The sequence below is a fragment of the Oncorhynchus tshawytscha genome, linkage group LG05 (genome assembly GCF_018296145.1).
Source record: "Oncorhynchus tshawytscha isolate Ot180627B linkage group LG05, Otsh_v2.0, whole genome shotgun sequence".
In the NCBI taxonomy this organism is placed as follows: Eukaryota; Metazoa; Chordata; class Actinopteri; order Salmoniformes; family Salmonidae; genus Oncorhynchus; species Oncorhynchus tshawytscha.
The window spans coordinates 61,542,908-61,567,931 of NC_056433.1; the positions used below are offsets into that span (position 1 = coordinate 61,542,908).

The 25,024-nt window shown below is 42.7% G+C and overlaps 1 protein-coding gene across 1 annotated transcript in view; it reads left to right on the forward strand.

Annotated features, from left to right (window-relative positions):
• Window positions 1–25,024, forward strand: part of si:ch211-51h4.2 — a 105,256-nt gene that overhangs the window by 21,036 nt on the left and 59,196 nt on the right. Inside the window, exons 7-8 of the mRNA XM_024421689.2 lie at window positions 7,398–7,463; window positions 21,663–21,786. Of these exons, the coding sequence (XP_024277457.1) occupies window positions 7,398–7,463; window positions 21,663–21,786 (190 nt within the window). The remainder of the gene's footprint in view (window positions 1–7,397; window positions 7,464–21,662; window positions 21,787–25,024) is intronic.

Consider the following 25,024-nt stretch of genomic DNA (forward strand, 5'->3'; position numbering starts at 1 on the left):
TCAAAACTCACGAAGCGCGTTCACTAGTTGCAGACGAAATGTCAAACAGTTCCGTTACAGTCCTTTAGTAACATGTCACAAACGATGTATGGAATCAATCTTTAGGATGTTTTTAACATAAATCATCAATAAGGTTCTACCGGAGAATTCCTTTGTCTTCAGAAAAGCAAAGGAACGCAGCTCCCTCTCATGTGAAATGCGCGTGACCAGCCTGTGGCACTCTGCCAGACTCCTGACTCATTCCCCTCTCATTCGGCTCCACTTCACAGTAGAATCCTCAAACACATTTCTAAAGACGGTTGATCTAGTGGAAGCCTTAGGAAGTGCAACTTGACCAATATCCCACTGTGTATTCGATAGGGGCTGAGTTGAAAATCGACCAACCTCAGATTTCCCACTTCCTATTTGGATTTTTCTCAGGTTTTTGCCTGCCATATGAGTTCTGTTATACTCATAGACATCATTCAAACAGTTTTAGAAACTTCAGAGTGTTTTCTATCCAATACTACTAATAATATGCATCTATTAGCAACTAGGACTGAGGAGCAGGCAGTTTACTCTGGGCACCTCTGGGCACCTTTTCATCCAAGCTACTCAATACTGCCCCTGCAGCCATAAGACGTCTGATGGCCTTGAGATAGAAGCTGTTTTTCAGTCTCTCGGTCCCAGCTTTGATGCACCTGTACTGACCTCGCCTTCTGGATGATAGTAGGGTGAACAGGCAGTGGCTCGGGTGGTTGTTGTCCTTGATGATCTTTTTGGCCTTCCTGTGACATCGGGTGGTGTAGGTGTCCTGGAGGGCAGGTTGTTTGCCCCCAGTGTTGCGTTGTACAGACCTCACTACCCTCTGGAGAGCCTTACGGTTGTGGCCGAAGCAATTGCCGTACCAGGCGTTGATACAGCCCGATAGGATGCTCTCGATTGTGCATCTGTAAAAATGTGTGAGTGGTTTTGGTGACAAGTCAAATTTTTTCAGCCTCCTGAGGTTGAAGAGGCGCTGTTGCGCCTTTTTCACCACGCTGTCTGTGTGGGTGGACCATTTCAGTTTACCTGTAATGTGTACGCCAAGGAACTTAAACTTAAAACTTTTCCACCTTCTCCACTACTGTCTCGTCGATGTGGATAGGGGGGTGCTCCCTCTGCTGTTTCCTGAAGTCCACAATCATCTCCTTTATTTTGTTGACGTGAGGTTATTTTCCTGACACCACACTCCGAGGGCCCTCCCCTCCTCCCTGTAGGCCGTCTCGTCGTTGTTGGTAATCAAGCTTACCACTGTAGTGTCTTCTGCAAACTTGATGATTGAGTTGTAGGTGTGAACAGGGAGTACAGGAGAGGGCTGACAACCCCCCTTTGTGGGGCCCCAGTGTTGAGGATCAGCGGGGTGGAGATGTTGTTTCCTACCCTCACCACCTGGGGGCGGCCCGTCAGAAAGTCCAAGACCCAGTTGCACAGGTTGGGGTCAAGACCCAGGGTGATGAGTTTGGAGAGTACTATGGTGTTGAATGCTGAGCTGTAATCGATGAACAGCATTCTTACATAGGTATTCCTCTTGTCCAGATGGGTTAGGGCAGTGTGCAGTGTGATTGCGATTGCGTCGTCTGTGGACCTATTGCGGTGGTAAGCAAATTGGAGTGGGTCTAGGGTGTCAGGTAGGGTGGAGGTGATATGATCCTTGACTAGTCTCTCAAAGCACTTCATGATGATGGAAGTGAGTGCTACAGGGCTATAGTCGTTTAGCTCAGTTACTTTAGCTTTCTTGGGAACAGGAATAATGGTGGCCCTCTTGAAGCATGTGGGAACAGCAGACTGGGATTGGGATTGATTGAATATGTCCGTAAACACACCAGCCAGCTGGTCTGCGCATGCTCTGAGGACGCGGCTAGGGATGCCGTCTGGGCCGGAAGCCTTGCGAGGGTTAACACGTTTAAGTATTTTACTCACGTTGGCTGCGGTGAAGGAGAGCCCGCAGGTTTTGGTAGTGGTCAGTGGCACTGTATTGTCCTCAAAGCGAACAAAGAAGTTTAGTTGGTTTAGTTTAGCTGGTCTGGGAGCAAGACATCGGTGTCTGAGATGGGGCTGGTTTTCTTTTTGTAGTCCGTGATTGACTGTAGCCCCTGCCACATACGTCTCGTGTCTGAGTTGTTGAATTGCGACTCTACTTTGTCTCTATACTGACGCTTAGCATGTTTGATTGCCTTGCGGAGGGAATAGCTACACTGTTTGTATTCGGTTATGTTTCCGGTCGCCTTGCCATGATTAAAAGCAGTGGGTGGTGCTTTCAGTTTTGCGTGAATGCTGCCATCACTCCACGGTTTCTGGTTGGGGAAGGCTTTAATATTCACTGTGGGTACCACATCACTGATGCACTTGCTAATAAAGTTGCTCACCGAATCAGCGTATACATCAATGTTATTGTCCGATGCTATCCGGAACATATCCCAATCCACGTGATTGAAGCAATCTTGAAGCTTGGAATCCAATTGGTTGGACCAGCGTTGAAGAGACCTAGGCATGGTCGCTTCCTGTTTTAGTTTCTGTCTATATGCTGGGCGCAACAAAATGGAGTCGTGGTCAGATTTGCTGGAAGGAGGGCGAGGGATGGCTTTGTATGCATTGTGGAAATTAGAGTAGCAATGGTCCAGAGTTTTACCAGCCTGGGTCGTATATTCGATATGCTGATAACATTTAGGGAGCCTTGTTTTCAGATTAGCCTTGTTAAAATCCCCAGCTACAATAAATGCAGCCTCAGGATATGTGGTTTCCAGTTTACATAGAGTCCAATGAAGTTATTTCAGTGCCGTCGAGGTGTCTGCTTGGGGGCGATATACACGACTGTGATTATAATTTAAGAAAATTATTTTAGTAGATAATGCGGTCGGCATTTGATCGTAAGGAATTCTAAGTCAGGTGAACAAAAGGACTTGAGTTCCTGTATGTTGTTATGATCACACCACTACTCGTTAATCATAAGGCATACACCCCCGCCCTTCTTCTTACCAGAGAGATGTTTGTTTCTATCGGTGCAATGCGTGAAGAAACCGGGTGGCTGTATCAACCCATAACGTATCCCGAGTGAGCCATGTTTCCGTGAAACAAAGAATGTTACAATCTCTGATGTCTCACTAGAAGGCAACTCTTGCTCGAATTTCATCTACCTTGTTGTCAAGAGACTGGACATTGGCGAGTAGTATACTTGGGAGCGGTGGGCGATGTGCCGTTCAACGGAGCCTGACCAGAAGACCGCTCCATATGCCCCTTCTGCGGCACCGTTGTTTTGGGTTGCCTACTGGGATCCAATCCATTGTCCTGTGTGGTGGTCCAAACAGAGGATCCGCTTCGGGAAAGTCGTATTCCTGGTCGTAGTGTTAGAAAGTTGACATTGCTCTTATATCCAATAGTTCCCCCTGGCTGTATGTAATAAGACTTAATATTTCCTGGGGTAACAGTGTAAGAAATAATACGTAGACCACGTATTCAAGGGGTGCTGAATCACCCTCTGATATATCAAAGAAAACAAAAATACTGTCCACCATAAGGATATATGAAAATTAGTACACAGTAGATGCCAGTATATACATATGAGATTATGAGTGGCTCCTGTATGAGCAGAGATATAGAAAATACTTGTCAGCAGACAGCAGTGATATATTTAGCATTTCCCATCTCCAGACAGGTTTCATTGACAGTGTGTTGGCAGTAGCCACTCAATGTTAGTGGTGGCTGTTTAACAGTCATGGCCGTGTTTTTTTTTAGCTTTGATGCAATTGCCTAACAGGTATTTGATCTTTATGGCCTTTGTAGCATCGGGTGGGGGGTTGGAGGGCAGGTAGTTTGCCTTGCACAACCCTCTGACAGGAGATGGTGACAAGGGATCTTGTCAGCAGCAGCCTCCACTGTTTGGCCACACCATATTACAGGTATTTTACTGTTTTACAGGAGATGGTACATCAAAAACTGTAACCATATTACAACTGTTTTTGTTGGTCATGGAAATTTACTTAAGAGTCATGGAGAAGTCATAGAAAAGTCATGAAATTCCAACTGTCAAAATGTGAATGTGTAAAGCGTTGGTACCCAGGAGCTAATATGTCTCTCTCCTCATTGAATGAATGACATGAATTGATGAATAGGTGATAGAAACCAGATAGAAACTGATAATTGTGCACTTGAAGGAACTCAATGATGAAGAGGATGATTACATTTAGAACAATAGTGTAAGAATTGCTCTTCCTTTGTCCCACGTGCACACCCGGAAAAACACACATCTTTTTTTGTTTCTAATTTGTCAGAAGAATCTGTAACTGGACTGTAGCCTATTACTTAATATAACTGGTGTTACACTGTAATGTTTTTATTGTAAGAGAATCAAAAACATTCTGTTATATTCCATTATATTCTTAAAATATATGTGTTGACTGATGTATCGGGTGTCAGGTAGGTTGTGCCTACCAGAGAAAATATTGATTTTGATATTGATATTTTGCTTGGGTTATATTAGCAACATAAATTATCACACACACATAATAACATAACAAATAATGATCTCTGGTTCCTCCAGAAAAGTCCTGTACCTTGGGCCTAAAAGAGTCCAGCCCGGTAAAGGAGTTCAGGGAACTCAAGTGACCTTAGTCACGCAATGTTTGTCCGTTCATACAAGTGTAGCGTAAACCCAGTCTCTTTTCATACAATCAAAATATCAAACTCTTTTACCACACAACCATAAAGAGTATCAAATCTCAATATGTCATCAACTACAACTGATCACATAAATCATCACGATATTACCACACCAAAACAAATAAAATACCGTATGCAAAAAAAGTTGTAGTCAGTCAGTAAGTAAGACAATCCAATCCGCCAACAGAGTAGAAAGGCTATGAACAACCAGCGGAGACCAACTGAGATGTGTAGTCCAAAGGAAGCAATGAGTTGATCTGATCCTGGTTAAACTTGAGACAAGACTTTTAAATACAACAAAACAAACAAATCTTCGGAACTGAGGGTTGAACACATCCTCATTCGCACTACCATCACAAACCCCACTTTTGCGCAGCTGATGCGGGCTATTTAATTGGGAATTGAAGGGGAAGCGCCCTATTGGAAGGAGAAGCACTGAGACGGTTCAGACAAATTCAGGAGCGTCACATTGAATATATTGTTGGGTTCTGAGAATATAAAATATACTTATTCATCGAGGGAGAGAGGGGAATGTATAGCGTTTACATTCTGTCCGGATATGGTAGTGTTAATTATCAGGTATCCTATTGAAATATTGAGTGCTAGGGTCTAGAGGGTCTGCACCTGAAGTTAATGGTTATCTGTAGAAGGAATGTATATGATCAGTGCAATTAAGCTTGGTTGTACTGAGTGTAGGTAAAACGATCACATGTGGCAGGCACTGATAAGGGGAGAGAGCCGTGGATTAGCGATGAAGGGGGTCGAGGTCAGGTCAAATTAAGGGAGACGGTAGTGTTTCAAGAGAAGGAGGAGATTCCACCCCAAATTGGGGTATATATACCACCTCTGGAAACATGTGGAAACATGTCTTTGTCTGTTCAGCTGTTTCGATCCTTTGTGAGGAATAAACTTGGTTTAAGCTTTCATAGTGTCCTTCGGTTTCTTACTTTGATATTTAGAACCTAACAATACGCAAGTGATGTCTGATAAATTAACAAGTTGATGGTGCACTCAAAGAAGCCTCAGCTACTAAGCACAGATAAATTAAACTCAAAACATGCTATTCTGTTATATTGAAATATATTGCACGCTATACTGCGGTATGATGCAACTTTTAAATGAGTAGCCACTGTACTAATGTTTTAAGGAAGACCTAGAGACAGCCCTAGACAGCCTCAGGGGAAGGAAGGACACACCTGCTGGGACCCTGCAGCTTCTCGGGAGTTAACATGGAAACTCCTAAAATGTCACCAGTGGCCAGCCCGCTGGGCTGATGAAGATCTTTTAATAAAGACAAAAAGGTTAATGAAGGCGAGGCACTGGAGTGCGTTATCGCTGGTCTCTCTCTCTCTCTTTCTCTCCTTTTCCTCTGCTGTCTGTGACTAAGGGGAAGACTTGACCTTGAAGGATCAGAACACTAAGTGGATTTTTAATCCATCCCGTGCCCTCTAGACTGGCGGGGAGCCGCCTGTTATTTATAGGTGAAATGTCATGTCTTTCCTAACGAACACTTCTTATTTTTCTCCTCAAAATAATGGCCCGTCCAGTCAAATATATTCTGCACAAACGAGGAAACGAGCATTAATCAGCTGACTTCATTTTGTAGGTGGCATTATTTATAACACTGGATTTGCATAATGAGATTATTTTGTTCTGATCAATAAACCATTCAGAACATTGGTCCTATGTGGTAGGTAGTATGCCTTAAAGCTTCAAAAACCTTGTTATTTTCCATTTTATTGATTTATCTTGTGTCATTGAGTTTATACCGTAATATTCTGGCCTTTCAGTCCTTGATACCAAAGCATATGTGCCTTTTTATTTTGCCTGGTTAAAGAATAAATACAGTACATGAACCACTGCTCCCTTTCAGATGTTTTTTTGTCAATGAGAATCACGCCACCGGACACGAGCGCTAACCAAACTGTCGGCAGTGATCTTCAGTGTAATGTTTGGTTTATTACTCTGGACTGGCCCCCACTCTGTTGATGGAATGGGCCTTGTTATCAGCATTTAGACAGCTCTCACTAACGCCTTCTCAATCGATACCCCCTTCATTGTGTTCAAGGGGCTTAGTAGTCGATCAATGCTCAGCTGTGTGACCCCTCTTTCCCCCCCTCCGCCTGCCTGCTCCTAAAACAACCATCACTACACCTCAACACTGCTGCTGCATAGTGCTGCCTGCTGACAGTGGCCTTGGGATGATAAACAGCATTGTTAAGTCAATTCCCTCTTCCCACCCAGCATCTACATTATCTATACAGTATCTCATTCTCCTTCATCATCAACTAGCTCATTCTTCATCATCCTTTATCATCCTCACTCTGTCTACTGTATGTCACAAATCAAAACGTCATCTTCTTAATTTGATGTTTTTTCCTGCTCCGTGATTCGATTTTGTGGCCTGAAGCCTTTCAAAACACAATGTTCACATATCACACCCTCAAAGATGATACCGTTGTTTCCGATGTGAAAAAGAAAGCTGTAAGATATCTATAAGATATGAGCTTGTCTTTCTGTCACATATTTGAAGTCCAAAGTACTTGTCTTGTGGTAACTTTACCTCAGTCTGTTGAAGGCACTGTGCACAGAACAGATTTCCTGCTTGATGTCAGTTTGAGTACCGGTAACTCGTCACTGCACACTTGAGTGAAACAGACACTAATTAGTTTGATGAAGTGAGGGCTTATAAATAACAAGTCCCCTCTCTCTGTTCTCAGTGTGTCTATTGGGATCAGCTATGTCCTAGCTGGCAGTGAGGCCTACGCCGCTCTTCTAAAAGTGAGGTAAGTCTGCAGTGACAAAAAAACACAAGGGTAGTGACAGACATATCATAATGGTCAAAATATTGTCTCATTATAGTGTGTGGGTAGTTTCCATGTTCTACTGTTTACTCTTTACCCCTTTTGAGGTGTAAGTACTTCTCATTGTCTTTGCCAATTATGACTTCAATAGGCCGGATGAGTGATTAACTGGGGTAAATTAGGGTTCAAATTTTAGGATTAGGGCCATATCAGTAAAGCTAAACCATTTGGCTAACAAGGTCTTCTTTATCTTATTGGCAGTGCAATTGACAGCCTTCAAACATAACACTTAGCTTGAGTTGTGCTGTCATAACACTAGACTATTTTGAGAATATCGTAATGGCTGTCACTACATAATTTCCCAGGTAAATTGATTGGGAATTTAGCCATTACACTGGGGTTAACACCCATTCTCTTACAATAAGTGAATAACAGAAAGTCAGGACACTCATTTAACATCACCCTACACAGGACAACGTCCCCAATCACTGCCATGGGGAATTGGGATATATTATTTTTTTTAACCAGAGGAAAGAGTGCCTCCTACTGGCCCTCCAACACCACTTCCAGCAGCATTCCAGGGACCGACCAGGACCAACCCTGCTTAGCTTCAGCAGAAAGCCAGCAGAGGGATGCAGGGTGGCATGCTGCTGAAGCTAAGCAGGGTTGGTCCTGGTCGGTCCCTGGAATGCTTCATTCCCCATTAGTACATTAAGCGTTTTATACTGAGTGTATAAAACATTAGGATATAATATTGAGTTGCACCCCCTTTTGCCCTCAGAACAGCCTAAATTTGTCGGGGCATGGACTCTACAAGGTGTCGAAGCGTTCTACAGGGATGTTGGCCCGTGTTGACTTCAATGCTTCCCACACTTGTGTCAAGTTGGCTGGATGTCCTTTGGGTGGTGGACCATTCTTGATACACACAGGAAACTGTTGAGCGTGAAAAACCCAGCAGCTTTGCAGTTCTTGACACAGTCAAACCTGTTCACCCTCTGAATGGTATACATACACAATCCGTGTCTCAATTGTCTCCAGTCTTAAAAATCCTTCTTTAACCTGTCTTTTCCCCTTCATCTACACTGATTGAAGTGGATTTAACAGGTGACATCAATAATGGATCATAGCTTTCACCTGGATTCACCTGGTCAATCTGTCATGGAAAGACCATGTGTTCCTAATGTTTTGTACACTCAGTGTGTATGTAGCTGCACACCTCAAGCAAATTAGAACACAATGTTTTTTAATAGTAAGTCTTAAGTTTTAGTCGAGATGTAAGGAAAGCATAATTAAGACTACACCATGATGTTTAAACACGAACATAAAACATTGTGGCTTTTTGTATTTTATTTATATATTTATTGGATTCGGGCAGTAGGTCCTTGTGAATATCGCTCCTCATGTTTCTGTAATTTTGTAAGACTGTTTCTCTTTAAAGTCTTAGTCTTTAGAAAGCTTTGCTTTGAATAATTCATTCCCTTTTATCATTACTCTAAATGTTTTACTTTTAACTCATATTTGAGATTTCTCAAGTAACTACTGTCGTAACTGAAAGGATTACGGCCTCTGTCTGTACAATAAAAATGTATTTTCGCACAACTTGAAACACCACAACTTAGAAATGCACTCATTATATCTTGCCCAAAGGCAGGGTCTCTTTTTCAGTATAAACACCGGTTTTACAAGAAGAACAAAACAGAAATAATACTTTATACAATATCTGAGAAATCTTTTTGATATAGAGAATACATTATTTTTGTTTTTCTCACTACACATATCAAGATTCACATTGTCATATATTCATGAAAAATAAATTGTATTTCTTTAATCTATTCATATAACAACATATAAAATAGGTGCTTCTTTTTCTCCAACATCTTAGAAATGAAATCAAAGGTGCCCTTTCAAAAAGTAACCGGTAAAATTCAAGTCAGTATCTGTCAGGTTCCATGTTGAAGTGGCCATCAGTATTCAGCACTAGCTCCACACATAAACAGGAAAATTGAATAAGCAGACTCTGGTAGCCTCTCCAAGAACAGCATACGGTATCTTAATTCAATAAAAAAGTGCCTCTAATTGCAACCTGGTGCTAGTTTCTGTCATTTCTGCTGGGTCTGTCCTTGAGATAATTGCGTATCTCAATCTCTTTTGCCAGTTCAGTTGGGCCTCTGATGGGAAATGGTGATAATGTTTGAGGAAAAGGATAGTTAGTTCTATGTATAGACTTTCACACACTGTATTCCCAGGTTTGATGAGTTGTTTGTTTGGATGTTTATATTTTTTATTCGAAAATATCTTAACCTCTTATGTGAAAGAGTGTGAGGTAAATCACCAAGGCTATCTAAAATCACCACAGGATTTGATCTCCTAAACTTGCCTTTTACCTCTTAAAAGTTGCTCTGATGTTCCTTTTGCCCTTGAGTTAGGTGGAGCTCGGAGTACAGAGCTTTTTCATTTTAATTAAAGCACTTCCTCTAGCTTTCCTCTGAAAACATACACTAGAGACAAATTCCACAACAAGAAATAATACTCTGTTATCAGGCTGAAAGGATCCATTTATCTACCAAGCAACCAAACCATGAAAGCACTTTAAAGTTCCTCGGATATGAATAATTAATCTGTTTATTTATCTGGGAAAATTATCTCTAAACGCTTTGAGCTGTGTTATTGCTTGCTGCTTACTGCTATCTCCTCCTCTCCTCTTGGTGTGGCCTGCTAGAGTATTTCATTTGAAAAGTGCTTTGTGAAGAGGGGCCCTGGGATGGCAGGCTGATGAATCTACACAGACATCTAGCCTCACTTTATTATCATACTAACATATATCCTCCTGCCTCTGTTTAGTCTGAAAGGGCATGGATTTGAATAGCCAAACTGCCCAAGAGTAGTAAGTCAGTAAGTAATAGGAGTAACACTAATGGGGGGATGTTACGGTTGTAAAGCTATTCAGAGTTATTCCTGAGAGCTATTTATTGTTTTTCTGTGATGCAAAAATGTATAGTTTGTGATTTAAAAGTGGTGAGTTCATTATCTTCTTATTTAGCTTCCTGCTATATTTCTCATTAGTTAGTAAAAGCCAGCAAAGCCAGCCTTAGATGTTTCTTTTCCAGTGAGCTTGTAGTGAGCAATTCAATTTCTTTTCCAGTGAGCTTGTAGTGAGCGATTCAGAGTCCAGGTTTTAAGAATGGTTCTTGTTTCCCTTATGGCGGTATGCCCTATCATGCTACTCTGGTGTGGTGTCAGCTCCAGCGTGCAGAAATAAGGATGTTATAGACAAATCCACACTGTCAATACTCCCATCTGGCCTGTGGATGCTATTATTTCACACTGTCACTCTCCCCACACAGCCTACAGTGCCTTTGGAAAGTATTCAGACCCCTTGATTTTTTTCCACATTTTGTTACGTTATAGCCTTATTCTAAAATGTATTACATTTTTAAAAAATCCTCAGCAATCTACACACAATGCCCCATAATGACAAAGCGAAAACAGATTTTTAGAAATGTTAGTGGCGCAGCGGTCTAAGGCACTGCATCTCAGTGCTAGAAGCGTCACGACAGATCCTGGTCCGATTCCAGGCTGTATGATTGGGAGTGCCATAGGGTGGCGCACAATTGGCCCAGCGTTGTCTGGGTTAGGGCTTGGCTGGGGTGGGCCGTCATTGTAAATAAGAATATGTTCTTAACTGACTTGCCTTGTTAAATAAAGGTTAAATAAATTAAAAACCTGAAATACCTTATTTACATAAGTATTCAGACCCTTTGTTATGAGACACGAAATGGATGTCAGGTGCATCCTGTTTCCATTGATCATCCTTGAGATGTTTCTACAACTTGATTAAAGTTAATCTGTGGTAAATTCAATTGATTGGACATCATTTGGAAGGGCACACACCTGTCTATATAAGGTCCCACAGTTGACAGTGCATGTCAGAGCAAAAACCAAGCCATGAGGTTGAAGGAATTGTCCGTAGAGTTCCGAGACAGGTTCTGGGGAATGGTACGAAAACATTTCTGCAGCATTGAAGGTCCCCAAAAACACAGTGGCCTCCATCATTCTTAAATGGAAGAAATTTCCTAGAGCTGGCCACCCAGCCAAACTGAGCAAGAAGGGCCAAGAACCCAATGGTCACTGTTGACAGAGCTCCAGAGGTCCTCTGTGAAGATTGGAGAACCTTCCAGAAGGACAACCTTCCAGAAGGACAACCATCTCTGCATCACTCCACCAATCAGGCCTTTATGGCAGGGTGGCCAGACGGCAGCCACTCCTCAGTAAAAGGCACATGATAGCCCGCTTGGTGTTTGCCAAAAGGCACCTCAAGACTGTCAGACCATGAGAAACAAGATTCTCAGGTCTGATGAAACCAAGATTGAACACTTTTGGCCTGAATGCTAAGCGTCGCATCTGGAGGAAACCTGGCACCTTCCCTACGGTGAAGCATGGTGGTGGCAGCATCATGCTGTGGGGTTGTTTTTCAGCGGCAGGGACTGGGAAATTAGTCAGGATTGAGGCAAAGAAGAACGGTGCAAGTACATAGAAATCCTTGATGAAAGCCTGCTCCAGAGGGCTCAGGACCTCAGACTGGGGCAAAGTTTCACCTTCCAACAGGACAACGACCCTAAGCACACAGCTAAGACAACACAGGAGTGGTTTCAGGACAAGTCTCTGAATGTCCTTGAGTGGCCCAGCCAGAGCGCGGACTTGTACTTGATCTAACATCTCTGGAGAGACTTGAAAATAGCTGTACAGTAACGCTCCACATCCAAACTGACAGATCTTGAGAGGATCTGCAGAGAAGAATGGGAGAAACTCTCCAAATACAGGTGTTTAAAAAAAAATGTATTTCACCTTTATTTAACCAGGTAGGCTAGTTGAGAACAAGTTCAAGTGCGACCTGGCCAAGATAAAGCATAGCAGTGTGAACAGACAACACAGAGTTACACATGGAGTAAACAATTAACAAGTCAATAACACAGTAGAAAAAAAGAGTCTATATACATTGTGTGCAAAAGGCATGATGAGGTAGGCGAATAATTACAATTTTGCAGATTAACACTGGAGTGATAAATTATCAAATGGTCATGTACAGGTAGAGATATTGGTGTGCAAAAGAGCAGAAAAGTAAATAAATATAAACAGTATGGGGATGAGGTAGGTAAAATTGGGCTATTTACCGATAGACTATGTACAGCTGCAGCGATCGGTTAGCTGCTCAGATAGCAGATGTTTGAAGATGTGTGCCAAGCTTGTAGCGTCATACCAATGAAGACTCAAGGCTGTAATCGCTGCCAAAGGTTCTTCAACAATGTACTGAGTGAAGGGTCTGAATACATATGTTTGTGATATTTCAGTTTATTTTTTACAATTTGCAAAAATTGCTAAAAAAAACACGTTTTTTTGCTTTGTCATTATGGGGTATTATCAAATCAAATCAATTTGTATTTGTCACATGTGCCGAATACAACAGGTTTGGTAGACCTTACAGTGAAATGCTTACTTACAAGCCGTTAATTAACAATGCATTTTTAAGAAAATACAAACAAAAGTAAGAGATAAGAACATCAAATAATTAAAGAACAGCAGTAAATAATAATAGTGGGGCTATATACAGAGGGTACCGGTACAGAGGCAATGTGCGGGGGCACCAGTATCAAGGTAATTGAGGTAATATGTACATGTAGGTAGTGTTATTAAAGTGACTATGCATAATAACAGAGAGTAGCAGCAGTGTAGAGGGGGGGCAATGCAAATAGTCTGGTTAGCCATTTGATTAGCTGTTCAGGAGTCTTATGGCTTGAGAGTAGAAGCTGTTTAGAAGCCTCTTGGACCGAGACTTGGCGCTCCGGTACTGCTTTCCGTGCGGTAGCAGAGAGAACAGTCTATGACTAGGGCGGCTGGAGTCTTTGACAATTTTTAGGGCCTTCCTCTGACACCACCTGGTATAGATGGATGGCAGGAAGCTTGGCCCCAGTGATGTACTGGGCCGTACGCACTACCCTCTGTAGTGCCTTGCGGTCGGAGGCCAAGCAGTTGCCATACCAGGCAGTTATGGAACCCGTCAGGATGCGCTCGATGGTGCAGCTGTAAAACCTTTTGAGGATCTGAGGACCCATGTCAAATCTTTTCAGTCTCCTGAGGGGGAATAGGTTTTGTCGTGCCCTCTTCATGACTGTCTTGGTGTGCTTGGACCATGTTAGGTTGTTGGTGATGTGGACGCCAAGGAACTTGAATCTGTCAACCTGCTCCACTACAGCCCTGTCAATGAGAATTGGGGCGTGCTCGATCCTCATTTTCCTGTAGTCCACAATCATCTCCGTTGTCTTGATCATGTTGAGGGAGAGGTTGTTGTCCTTGCACCACACGGTCAGGTGTCTGAACTCCCTATAGGCTGTCTCATCGTTTTCGGTGATCAGGCCTATCACTGTTGTGTCATTGGCAATCTTAATGATGGCGTTGGAGTCGTGCCTGGCTGTGCAGTCATGAGTGAACAGGGAGTACAGTAGGGAACTGAGCACGCACCCCTGAGGGGCCCCCATGTTGAGGATTAGTTTGGCAGATGTGTTGTTACCTACCCTTCCCACCTGGGGGGCGGCCCATCAGGAAGTCGAGGATCCAGTTTCAGAGGGAGGTGTTTAGTCTCCGGGTCCTTAGCTTAGTGATGAGCTTTGAGGGCACTATGGTGTTGAATGTGAGCTGTAGTCAATGAATAGCATTCTCACATAGGTGTTCCTTTTGTCCAGGGGTGAAAGGGCAGTGTGGATTGCAGTAGAGATTGCATCATCTGTGGATCTGTTGGTGCGGTATGCAAATTGGAGTGGGTCTAGTGTTTCTGGGATAATGTTGTTGATGTGAGCCATGGCCAGCCTTTCAAAGCATTTCATGGCTACAGACTAGAGGTTGACCGATTAATTGTAATGGCCGATTAATTAGGGCCGATTTCAAGTTTCCATAACAATCGGTAATTGGCATTTTTGGACACCGATCATGGCCGATTACATTGCACTCCACGAGGAGACTGCGTAGCAGGCTGACTACCTGTTATGCGAGTGCAGCAAGGAGCCAAGGTAAGGTGCTAGCTGGCATTAAACGTATCATATAAAAACAATCAATCTTAACATAATCACTAGTTAACTACACATGGTTGATGATATTACTAGTTTATCTAGCTTGTCCTGCGTTGCATAAAATCGATGCGGTTCCTGTTAATTTATGCGGTGCCTTTAATACTTATGTCATGCAATAAAATGCTAATTAATTACTTAAAAATCATACAATGTGATTTTCTGGAATTTTTAGATTCCGTCTCTCACAGTTGAAGTGTACCTATGATAAAAATTACAGACCTCTTCATGCTTTGTAAGTAGGAAAACCTGCAAAATCGGCAGTGTATCAAATACTTGTTCTCCCCACTGTACGTACAGTCACTGTGGGGAGGACGTCATCAATGCACTTATTGATGAAGCCAGTGACTGATGTAGTGTACTCCTCAATGTCATCGGAAGAATCCCTGAACATATTCAAGTCTGTTCTAGCAAAACAGTCCTGTAGCTTAGCATCTGCTTCATCTGACCACTTTTTTTTTTTGACCGAGTCACTGGTGCTTCCTGCTTAAATTTGAGCTTGTAAGCAGGAATCAGGAGGATAGAATTATGGTCCGATTTGCGAAATGGAGGGCGAGGGAGAGCTTTGTACTCTGTGTGTGGAGTAAAGGTGATCTAGATTTTCTTTCCCTCTGGTTGCACATTTAACATGCTGGTGGAAATTTGGTAAAACGGATTTAAGTTTCCCTGCATTAAAGTCCCCGGCCACTAGGAGCGCCACCTCTAAATGAGCGTTTTCCTGTTTGCTTATGGTGGTATACAGCTCATTGAGTGCAGTTTTAGTGCTAGCATCGTTCTGTGGTGATATGTAGACAGCTACGAAAAATACAGATGAAAACTCTCTAGCTTATCAAGATACTCTACCACAGGCAAGCAAAACCTTGAGACTTCCGTAGATATCGTGCACCAGCTGTTGTTTACATATATGCATAGGCCCCCATCCAGTGTCTTACCAGAGGCTGCTGTTCTATCCTGCCGATAGAGTGTATAACCCGCCAGCTGTATGTTCTTAATGTCGTCTTTCAGCAACGACTCGATGAAACATTTTTATTTTTTTTACCTTTATTTAACTAGGCAAGTTAGTTAAGAGCAAATTCTTATTTTCACTGACGGCCTAGGAACAGTGGGTTAACTGCCTGTTCAGGGGCAGAACGACAGATTTGTACCTTGTCAGCTCGGGGGTTTTGAACTTGCAGCCTTCCGGTTAATAGTCCAACGCTCTAACCACTAGGCTACGGTGCCGCCCCAAATTACAGTTTTTAATGTCCCGTTGGTAGGACATACGTGCTTTCAGTTCGTCCCATTTTTTTCCTCCAGTGATTGAACATTAGCTAACAGGATGGAAGGCAAAGGCAGGTTAGCTACTCGTTGCCTGATCCTCACAAGGCACTCTGATCTTTTGCCACGAAATCTCAGTTTCCTTCTCCAGCTAATTCCGGGGATCTGGGCCTGGACGGGTGTCTGTAGTTCCTCCGTCCCGTCTGACTCATTGAAGAAAAACACTTTGTCTAATCTGAGGTGAGTAATCGCAGAAGCTCTTTTCAGTCATAAGAGATGGTAGCAGCAACACTATGTACAAAACAAGTTACGAACAATGCGAAAAAACAAACAAAATAGCCTGGTTGGTTTAGAGCCGATAAGACGGCAGCCATCACCTCTGGCGCCATCTTCATATTATGTGTAGATTGATGAGGAAAAAACAACTTAATCAATTTTAGAATAAGGCTGTAACCTAACAAAATGTGAAAAAAGTCAAGGTGTCTGAATATTTTCTGAATGTACTGTATGCTGCCCCCAGCCTCCCAGCAAACCCTCCCCTCTGTACCCACATGCCTACAGCGCACATTTGGGAAAACATGCAGACAAATCATGGCCTTCAAAGCAAATCTATTTCAAAGAGATGTGTGGGACTTAGACAAGGGGTTTATTGATTGTCTGTTATAACTGTCACAGTAATATTCAGCAGCTCAGCAGTTAACAATGGAAAGAGCTCTTTATGATAATATATTTGGGGAAGAAAATAATGCTGTAAGCAAGAAATCACAAGGAGGATCGATAGATTTCAGAATTCAAAGCATGAAATGACCTATTCATATCTGGCTGCTAAAAGTTATACATACATTTATAGTACAGGTGTATCAGAAATGTGTATTTTATACCATGCATAACCAAGCATTTATTTAATGTTGACTGAATTCAGCCACTCGACTATACTCTCTGTTAATGCATCTGGACAACCTCAAAGCAAAGCTCATCACATATTGTCTTTGGCTGAAAAAAACCTCAGTCAGTAACATCAGACAGGCTACAGTCCATTGACTTTGAAGTCATACTGGGATGAGGGGATGGACAAAAGTTGCAATCAAACGCTGTTACAGTACACACTGTACACTGAGAGTACAAAACATTAATATTGAGTTGTACCCGCCATTTTGCCCTCAGAACAGACTAAATTCGTCGGGGTATGGACTCTACAAGGTATCGACTCTACAAGGTATCTTGCCCATTCACCCTCTGAATGGTACACATACATGTACACAATCTCAATGTCTCAATTGTCTCGAAGCTTAAACATTTCACCTGGTCAGTCTATGTCATGGAAAGAGCATAATGTTTTGAAATCTGTGAATATTATTCAGGTCACATTTTTAACTAGTACATATACTGTATGTACAATAGGTTAAGAATAGGGTTGAAGTTCCTTCCTGTACTCCCTGTTCACTCATGACTGCACGGTCAGGCACGACTCCAACACCATTAAGTTTGCAGATGACACAACAGGGATCACCTGATCACCGACAATGATGAGCCAGCCTATAGGGAGGAGGTCAGAGACCTGATCGTGTGGTGCAAGGACAACAACCTCTCCCTCAATGTGATCAAGACAACGGAGATGATTGTGGACTACAGGAAAAGGAAGACCGAGCACGCCCCCATTCTCATCGACAGGGCTGTAGTGGAGCAGGTTGAGAGCTTCAAGTTCCTTGGTGTCCACATCACCAACAAACTAACATGGTCCAAGCACAACAAGACAGTTGTGAAGAAGGCATGACAAAACCTATTCCCCCTCAGGAGACTGAAAAGATTTGGCATGGGTCCTCAGATACTCAAAAGGTTTTACAGCTGCACCATCGAGAGCATCCTGATGGGTTGCATCACTGCCTGGTATGGCAACTGCTTGGCCTCCGATCACAAGGCACTACAGAGGGTAGTGCGTATGGCCCAATACATCACTGGGGCCAAGCTTCCTGCCATCCAGGACCTCTATACCAGTCGGTGTCAGAGAAAGGCCCTAAAATTTGTCAAAGACTCTAGCCATCCTAGTCATACACTGTTCTCTCTGCTACCGCACGGCAAGCGGTACTGGAGCGCCAAGTCTCGGTCCAAGAGGCTTCTAAACAGCTTCTACCCCCAAGCCATATGACGCAGAATATCTAAAAAAAAATGGCTGGCCAGAATTTTGCATTACCCCCCCCTCTACTCTACTCTCTGTTATTATCTATGCATACTCACGTTAATAACTCTACCTACATGTACATATTACCTCAATTATCTTGATACTGGTGCCCCCGCACATTGCCTCTGTACCGGTACCCCCTGTACTGTATATAGCCTCGCTATTGTTATTTTACTGCTGCTCTTTAATTATTTGTCAAATCAAATCAAATCAAATGTATTTATATAGCCCTTCGTACATCAGCTGATATCTCAAAGTGCTGTACAGAAACCCAGCCTAAAACCCCAAACAGCAAGCAATGCAGGTGTAGAAGCACGGTGGCTAGGAAAAACTCCCTAGAAAGGCCAAAACCTAGGAAGAAACCTAGAGAGGAACCAGGCTATGTGGGGTGGCCAGTCCTCTTCTGGCTGTGCCGGGTGGAGATTATAACAGAACATGGCCAAGATGTTCAAATGTTCATAAATGACCAGCATGGTCGAATAATAATAAGGCAGAACAGTTGAAACTGGAGCAGCAGCACGGCCAGGTGGACTGGGGACAGCAAGGAGTCATCATGTCAGGTAGTCCTGGGGCATGGTCCTAGGGCTCAGGTCCTCCGAGAGAGAGAGAGAGAGAGAGAGAGAGAGAGAGAGAGAGAGAGAAAGAGAGAATTAGAGAACGCACACTTAGATTCACACAGGACACCGAATAGGACAGGAGAGGTACTCCAGATATAACAAACTGACCCTAGCCCCCCGACACATTAACTACTGCAGCATAAATACTGGAGGCTGAGACAGGAGGGGTCAGGAGACACTGTGGCCCCATCCGAGGACACCCCCAGACAGGGCCAAACAGGAAGGATATAACCCCACCCACTTTGCCAAAGCACAGCCCCCACACCACTAGAGGGATATCTTCAACCACCAACTTACCATCCTGAGACAAGGCTGTTAATTATTTGTTACTTTTATCTCTTACTTGTTTAGGTATTTTCTTTAAACTGCATTGTTGGCTAAGGACTTGTAAGTAAGCATTTCACTGCAAGGTCTACACCTGTTCTATTCGGCACATGTGACAAATACAATTTGATTTGATTGCAGTGCAAGAGCACAGGGACACTTGCCTGGGTGTTCTGTATGGTTGCAGCTGTAGCAAGGTGGCTCAAGTGTGGAGTCAAAGTGAGCTCCCTGTAACTTAGTTTTTTTATTCGTCTGCATGGGAATTTGGCTGTAATTACCTTTATCAGTTTGAAGAGGTCATTTATTTTGTTCCAGTAAATAAATAACCTGTGTATTATTCAGAGTAACTACAGTGCCTTGCGAAAGTATTCGGCCCCCTTGAACTTTGCGACCTTTTGCCACATTTCAGGCTTCAAACATAAAGATATAAAACTGTATTTTTTTGTGAAGAATCAACAACAAGTGGGACACAATCATGAAGAGGAACAACATTTATAGGATATTTCAAACTTTTTTAACAAATCAAAAACTGAAAAATTGGGTGTGCAAAATTATTCAGCCCCCTTAAGTTAATACTTTGTAGCGCCACCTTTTGCTGCGATTACAGCTGTAAGTCGCTTGGGGTATGTCTCTATCAATTTTGCACATCGAGAGACAGACATTTTTTCCCATTCCTCCTTGCAAAACAGCTCGAGCACAGTGAGGTTGGATGGAGAGCATTTGTGAACAGCAGTTTTCAGTTCTTTCCACATATTCTCGATTGGATTCAGGTCTGGACTTTGACTTGGCCATTCTAACACCTGGATATGTTTATTTTTGAACCATTCCATTGTAGATGTTGCTTTAGGTTTTGGATCATTGTCTTGTTGGAAGACAAATCTCCGTCCCAGTCTCAGGTCTTTTGCAGACTCCATCAGGTTTTCTTCCAGAATGGTCCTGTATTTGGCTCCATCCATCTTCCCATCAATTTTAACCATCTTCCCTGTCCCTGCTGAAGAAAAGCAGGCCCAAACCATGATGCTGCCACCGCCATGTTTGACAGTGGGGATGGTGTGTTCAGGGTGATGCGCTGTGTTGCTTTTACGCCAAACATAAAGTTTTGCATTGTTGCCAAAAAGTTCAATTTTGATTTCATCTGACCAGAGCACCTTCTTCCACATGTTTGGTGTGTCTCCCAGGTGGCTTGTGGCAAACTTTAAACAACACTATTTATGGATATCTTTAAGAAATGGCTTTCTTCTTGCCACTTCCATAAAGGCCAGATTTGTGCAATATATGACTGATTGTTGTCCTATGGACAGAGTCTCCCACCTCAGCTGTAGATCTCTGCAGTTCATCCAGAGTGATCATGGGCCTCTTGGCTGCATCTCTGATCAGTCTTCTCCTTGTATGAGCTGAAAGTTTAGAGGGACGGACAGGTCTTGGTAGATTTGCAGTGGTCTGATACTCCTTCCATTTCAATATTATCGCTTGCACAGTGCTCCTTGGGATGTTTAAAGCTTGGGAAATCTTTTTGTATCCAAATCCGGCTTTAAACTTCTTCACAACAGTATCTCGGACCTGCCTGGTGTGTTCCTTGTTCTTCATGATGCTCTCTGCGCTTTTAACGGACCTCTGAGACTATCACAGTGCAGGTGCATTTATACAGAGACTTGATTACACACAGGTGGATTGTATTTATCATCATTAGTCATTTAGATCAACATTGGATCATTCAGAGATCCTCGCTGAACTTCTGGAGAGAGTTTACTGCACTGAAAGTAAAGGGGCTGAATAATTTTGCACGCCCAATTTTTCAGTTTTTGATCTGTTAAAAAAGTTTGAAATATCCAATAAATGTCGTTCCACTTCATGATTGTGTCCCACTTGTTGTTGATTCTTCACAAAAAAATACAGTTTTATATCTTTATGTTTGAAGCCTGAAATGTGGCAAAAGGTCGCAAAGTTCAAGGGGGCCGAATACTTTCGCAAGGCACTGTATTTCTAGTTGGACTGGGTGCAGCCCATGTGAATGCTTGAGTGGTTTATTAAGAACATGTTATTGGCTTAGGATATCTGCTGGATATTGGCTCAGAGAGCAGGCCAGTTATTGGAGAGAAAAACCCCAGTGAATTTCAAGTGATCCCCTTGTAGGCACTAATCAATAGGTTATTTCAGTCCCTCTTAGTGGGATCCACCGTCTCCACCGTCCATTTTGGCCAAACCAAATGATTTGAGTGAGAAATGAGGCCATTGTATGCCACTATGTATGCTAATCATATTTATTAATGGCATTAGTAGTATTTGACAACAGACGTATACTATAGGCCTATAGTCCAGAGGGAAAACCATTTACTTTGTGTGCATATCAAAATTGCTTGCCTTCCAACAATTTATCTGTAGGCTCTTTTTATGTGATTACCAATGCTTTCTGCTGATGAAGGGAAACTAAGGACAGGTCTTTGTTGAAAAATAGTGGTCTCTCTTTAGAAAATGATGCACAGCTATTAGCCTAACACAAAACAAATGTCTATTAATCTTGGGAGCTATTTTGATTGCGTGCCATTAATGCTGTCTGTCTGTCTGTCTGTCTGTCTGTCTGTCTGTCTGTCTGTCTGTCTGTCTGTCTGTCTGTCTGTCTGTCTGTCTGTCTGTCTGTCTGTCTGTCTGTCTGTCTGTCTGTCTGTCTGTCTGTCTGTCTCTACAGCCATATCTATGTCATTCCTGGGTTTACCTGGACACTCTCTCTTGGAATCCTGCTGGCTCAGATGGTCATTCAGCCAATCACGTCGCTACTGACCCTCCTGAAAGGCATCATGCTGATCATCACAGTAAGTGTGTTCCGTTTCAATAAGTCATCCTGGGATTCCGATCTACTGCACAATGTTGCTAATTATGTATATCATAGTTTGCATTCAACGAGAAACTGGATGTATTTCATTACAGGCATTTTTTAAATCATAGGCTCAATTTCCCAAGATGGCAATGTTGAATGATGCTGTATATGTTACAGTGTTTTATAGTGTAAAGGGGGTTTTGGATTCTGCTCAGTTTGGCCTTCCCATGTTTACGGCTATACCTTAATTATTCTCATGAGGTGACTGCTTCATTAGATTACATAAAGAGTCATAAAGATGAATAGAAGTTCATCCACAGAGATGAAGGCAGGGAGATGACACAGCAGTCATAATGGGATGTAATGATTAAATAATAATGGTTTCTGACGTGATTTATTAGGCCAAAGAAACTCACAATGTGAGCACACCTCTTTGTTTCAACCCCCGAGGTAAGAAAGGAATGAAATGCACATTATTTATCTTAATGAAAATACCAGAGCCTGTGAGTGAAGTCTCGTACCCTCAGTAGTTGAATGCAAATACAGAAATGCAATAAAAACTCATATTAAAGTGCCACCTCTGAGAGATTGTGATGGATATTGTTGCAGAAGATTAGATGATTATATTACCTCCACAGGACCTTTGTTTGATATTGGCAAACTTAATATAATACCTGGAATATTTGATATCAATTAACAGTCACAGTCCTTGATCCTTCTCAGATTTACCCTAGCGGTTAATTTATGGTTTCACTCTCTGCCGGTGCCAGTCGCTGTCTAGTTGATTCTAGAAACATCATCTACTGTAGTGTGAATATATCAATAACACTGTGTTGATACTATGAATAACCACGCTCAGTCATTCATCAAACAGGGGAGTTGTCCTCTTGCCAGCTGACACCTAGGTACTTGACATTAGTTTTCATCCACGTCTCATCAGTGGACAAATCGGCCTCATCACTCACCTTCATTGATGTATTATCCTTGTCCGTGGCGTCTGGGCTTATCTGTAATTTGAACGCTTATCATTTGTGTGTGCCAGCTTTATGGGCTGCAGTAGGAGCCGCCCCAGTCTCCAGTTTGGTCACACTGTGAATCGCAGCACATCTAAGCAGCAGCTGGATCCATCCAGAGGCAGGCAGGCAGGCAACCCTCTTTCAGGGCCAGGGCCAGGCCCCACACTACATCAGCTAGGACCAAACCCCAACACATACTGGGGGACATATCTGATCTGACACTGTTGAATAAGGCACTGCTGAAATGTGTTCCACACCTAAATGTACAACATAATTCAAATGTAATGGGAGGGCTTTTATTTGATTTCCTTGCCAGTAATAGAATCAAGCAGTCAATGACCACACATGAACTTTAGTGATAATAGTTGTTTTTTGTTCACAATCCACCGATATGCACCCTCTCTCTCTCTCTGGTTCCTGTTCCTTGGGTAACACATAATCCACAGATACTCCTAGATCCTCTCCTATTAGGTCCTTCATCTCTGTTTCCAGTTCTGTAAGGCTGTAAGGGTCAGGAGTAATGTTAAACAGTCTGAGGAAGATGTGTGTCTGGCTGCCAAGCCTGCAATTGAATATGCAAATGAGTTAGATGGCTGCCTGGAACTCATTAAGAGGAGACAGGGACAGGAAGTGTGTTAGCTGCTGGCCTGCTAATTGCCACCAGTCAAGGATTTACTGTTAAGGTTGGCTTGGCCGCCTTTAACTTCTACTGAAATGAATAATCTGATATATAGATCCATTAAAAATGCATATGGTTTCTTACTTGGATTTGGCTTCTGTTTAAATATATTAATAATGCATAGAAAAAGTAAGACAATGGTCTGGCGTGCTAGTTAAAAAACCTATGCGGTCATAATTCAACAATTCTGCAGCTTTAAATAATCATCCATAATGGATTTCCATTTTAGAGGCTGAGAGAATAGCGGCTCTCTCTAGGGTGCATGTAAAGTCACTCTGTCCCTGGTTGGCAGACCTAGATAAGGCTGCTGAAGGCAGGGTTATGAACGTTGAGGTTGATTACCCAGTCAGAATTCAAGGACAGCAATCAAGATTGCCATGTTAAATAAATGACTGTAATGTTATTATGACTGCTGTTTGAGCTGACAGTGCAGTCATTACTGTCTTCTGTCACATTACATGCTGGGAGTTAGGATGCAAGTGGCATGGTAGATTTTTCACTTCATGCAGATGGCACAGGATCCCACTGTGTGTGTAACACGGGCGGCCATTTGATTTTTTCAGGTCAGTGATTCTCAATGTCAGAAACGGTGTCAAAAGCACTGCTGGAGATGTTCTAGTCCGTCGCTACTGTTGGCTTAGCCAGAACAATAACAAATCAAATCAAATCAAATTTATTTATATAGCCCTTCGTACATCAGCTGATATCTCAAAGTGCTGTACAGAAACCCAGCCTAAAACCCCAAACAGCAAGCAATGCAGGTGTAGAAGCACGGTGGCTAGGAAAAACTCCCTAGAAAGGCCAAAACCTAGGAAGAAACCTAGAGAGGAACCAGGCTATGTGGGGTGGCCAGTCCTCTTCTGGCTGTGCCGGGTGGAGATTATAACAGAACATGGCCAAGATGTTCAAATGTTCATAAATGACCAGCATGGTCGAATAATAATAAGGCAGAACAGTTGAAACTGGAGCAGCAGCACAGTCAGGTGGAAGTTGAAACTGGAGCAGCAGCATGGCCAGGTGGACTGGGGACAGCAAGGAGTCATCATGTCAGGTAGTCCTGGGGCATGGTCCTAGGGCTCAGGTCAGTTGAAACTGGAACAGCAGCATGGCCAGGTGGACTGGGGACAGCAAGGAGTCATCATGTCAGGTAGTCCTGGAGCTCAGGTCCTAGGGCTCAGGTCCTCCGAGAGAGAGAAAGAAAGAGAGAAGGAGAGAATTAGAGATAACAGGATGCCACATGCCACAAGGTTGTGGTCTCTTAGCTTTGTATAATTATTGTTGAGTTATCTGACACAACAATTACTCAAGGTGTTAGGAAATGGTGCAAACATAGTCCTTAGAGTTATTTTCTATCCTGTGTCCATGTAGTTGCCCTATTGCTACATGCGTAGTAGAATGCCTAGTCTGTACTAACAATTTGAAAATGGTTAGTCTCATTCTGGATCTGTTTTTGATTAACATATTAACTTTACACTACACACACACTCAAAATCTAGGTAGTGAGAAACACTTAGTTTCAAGTTATAGATATTCATTTA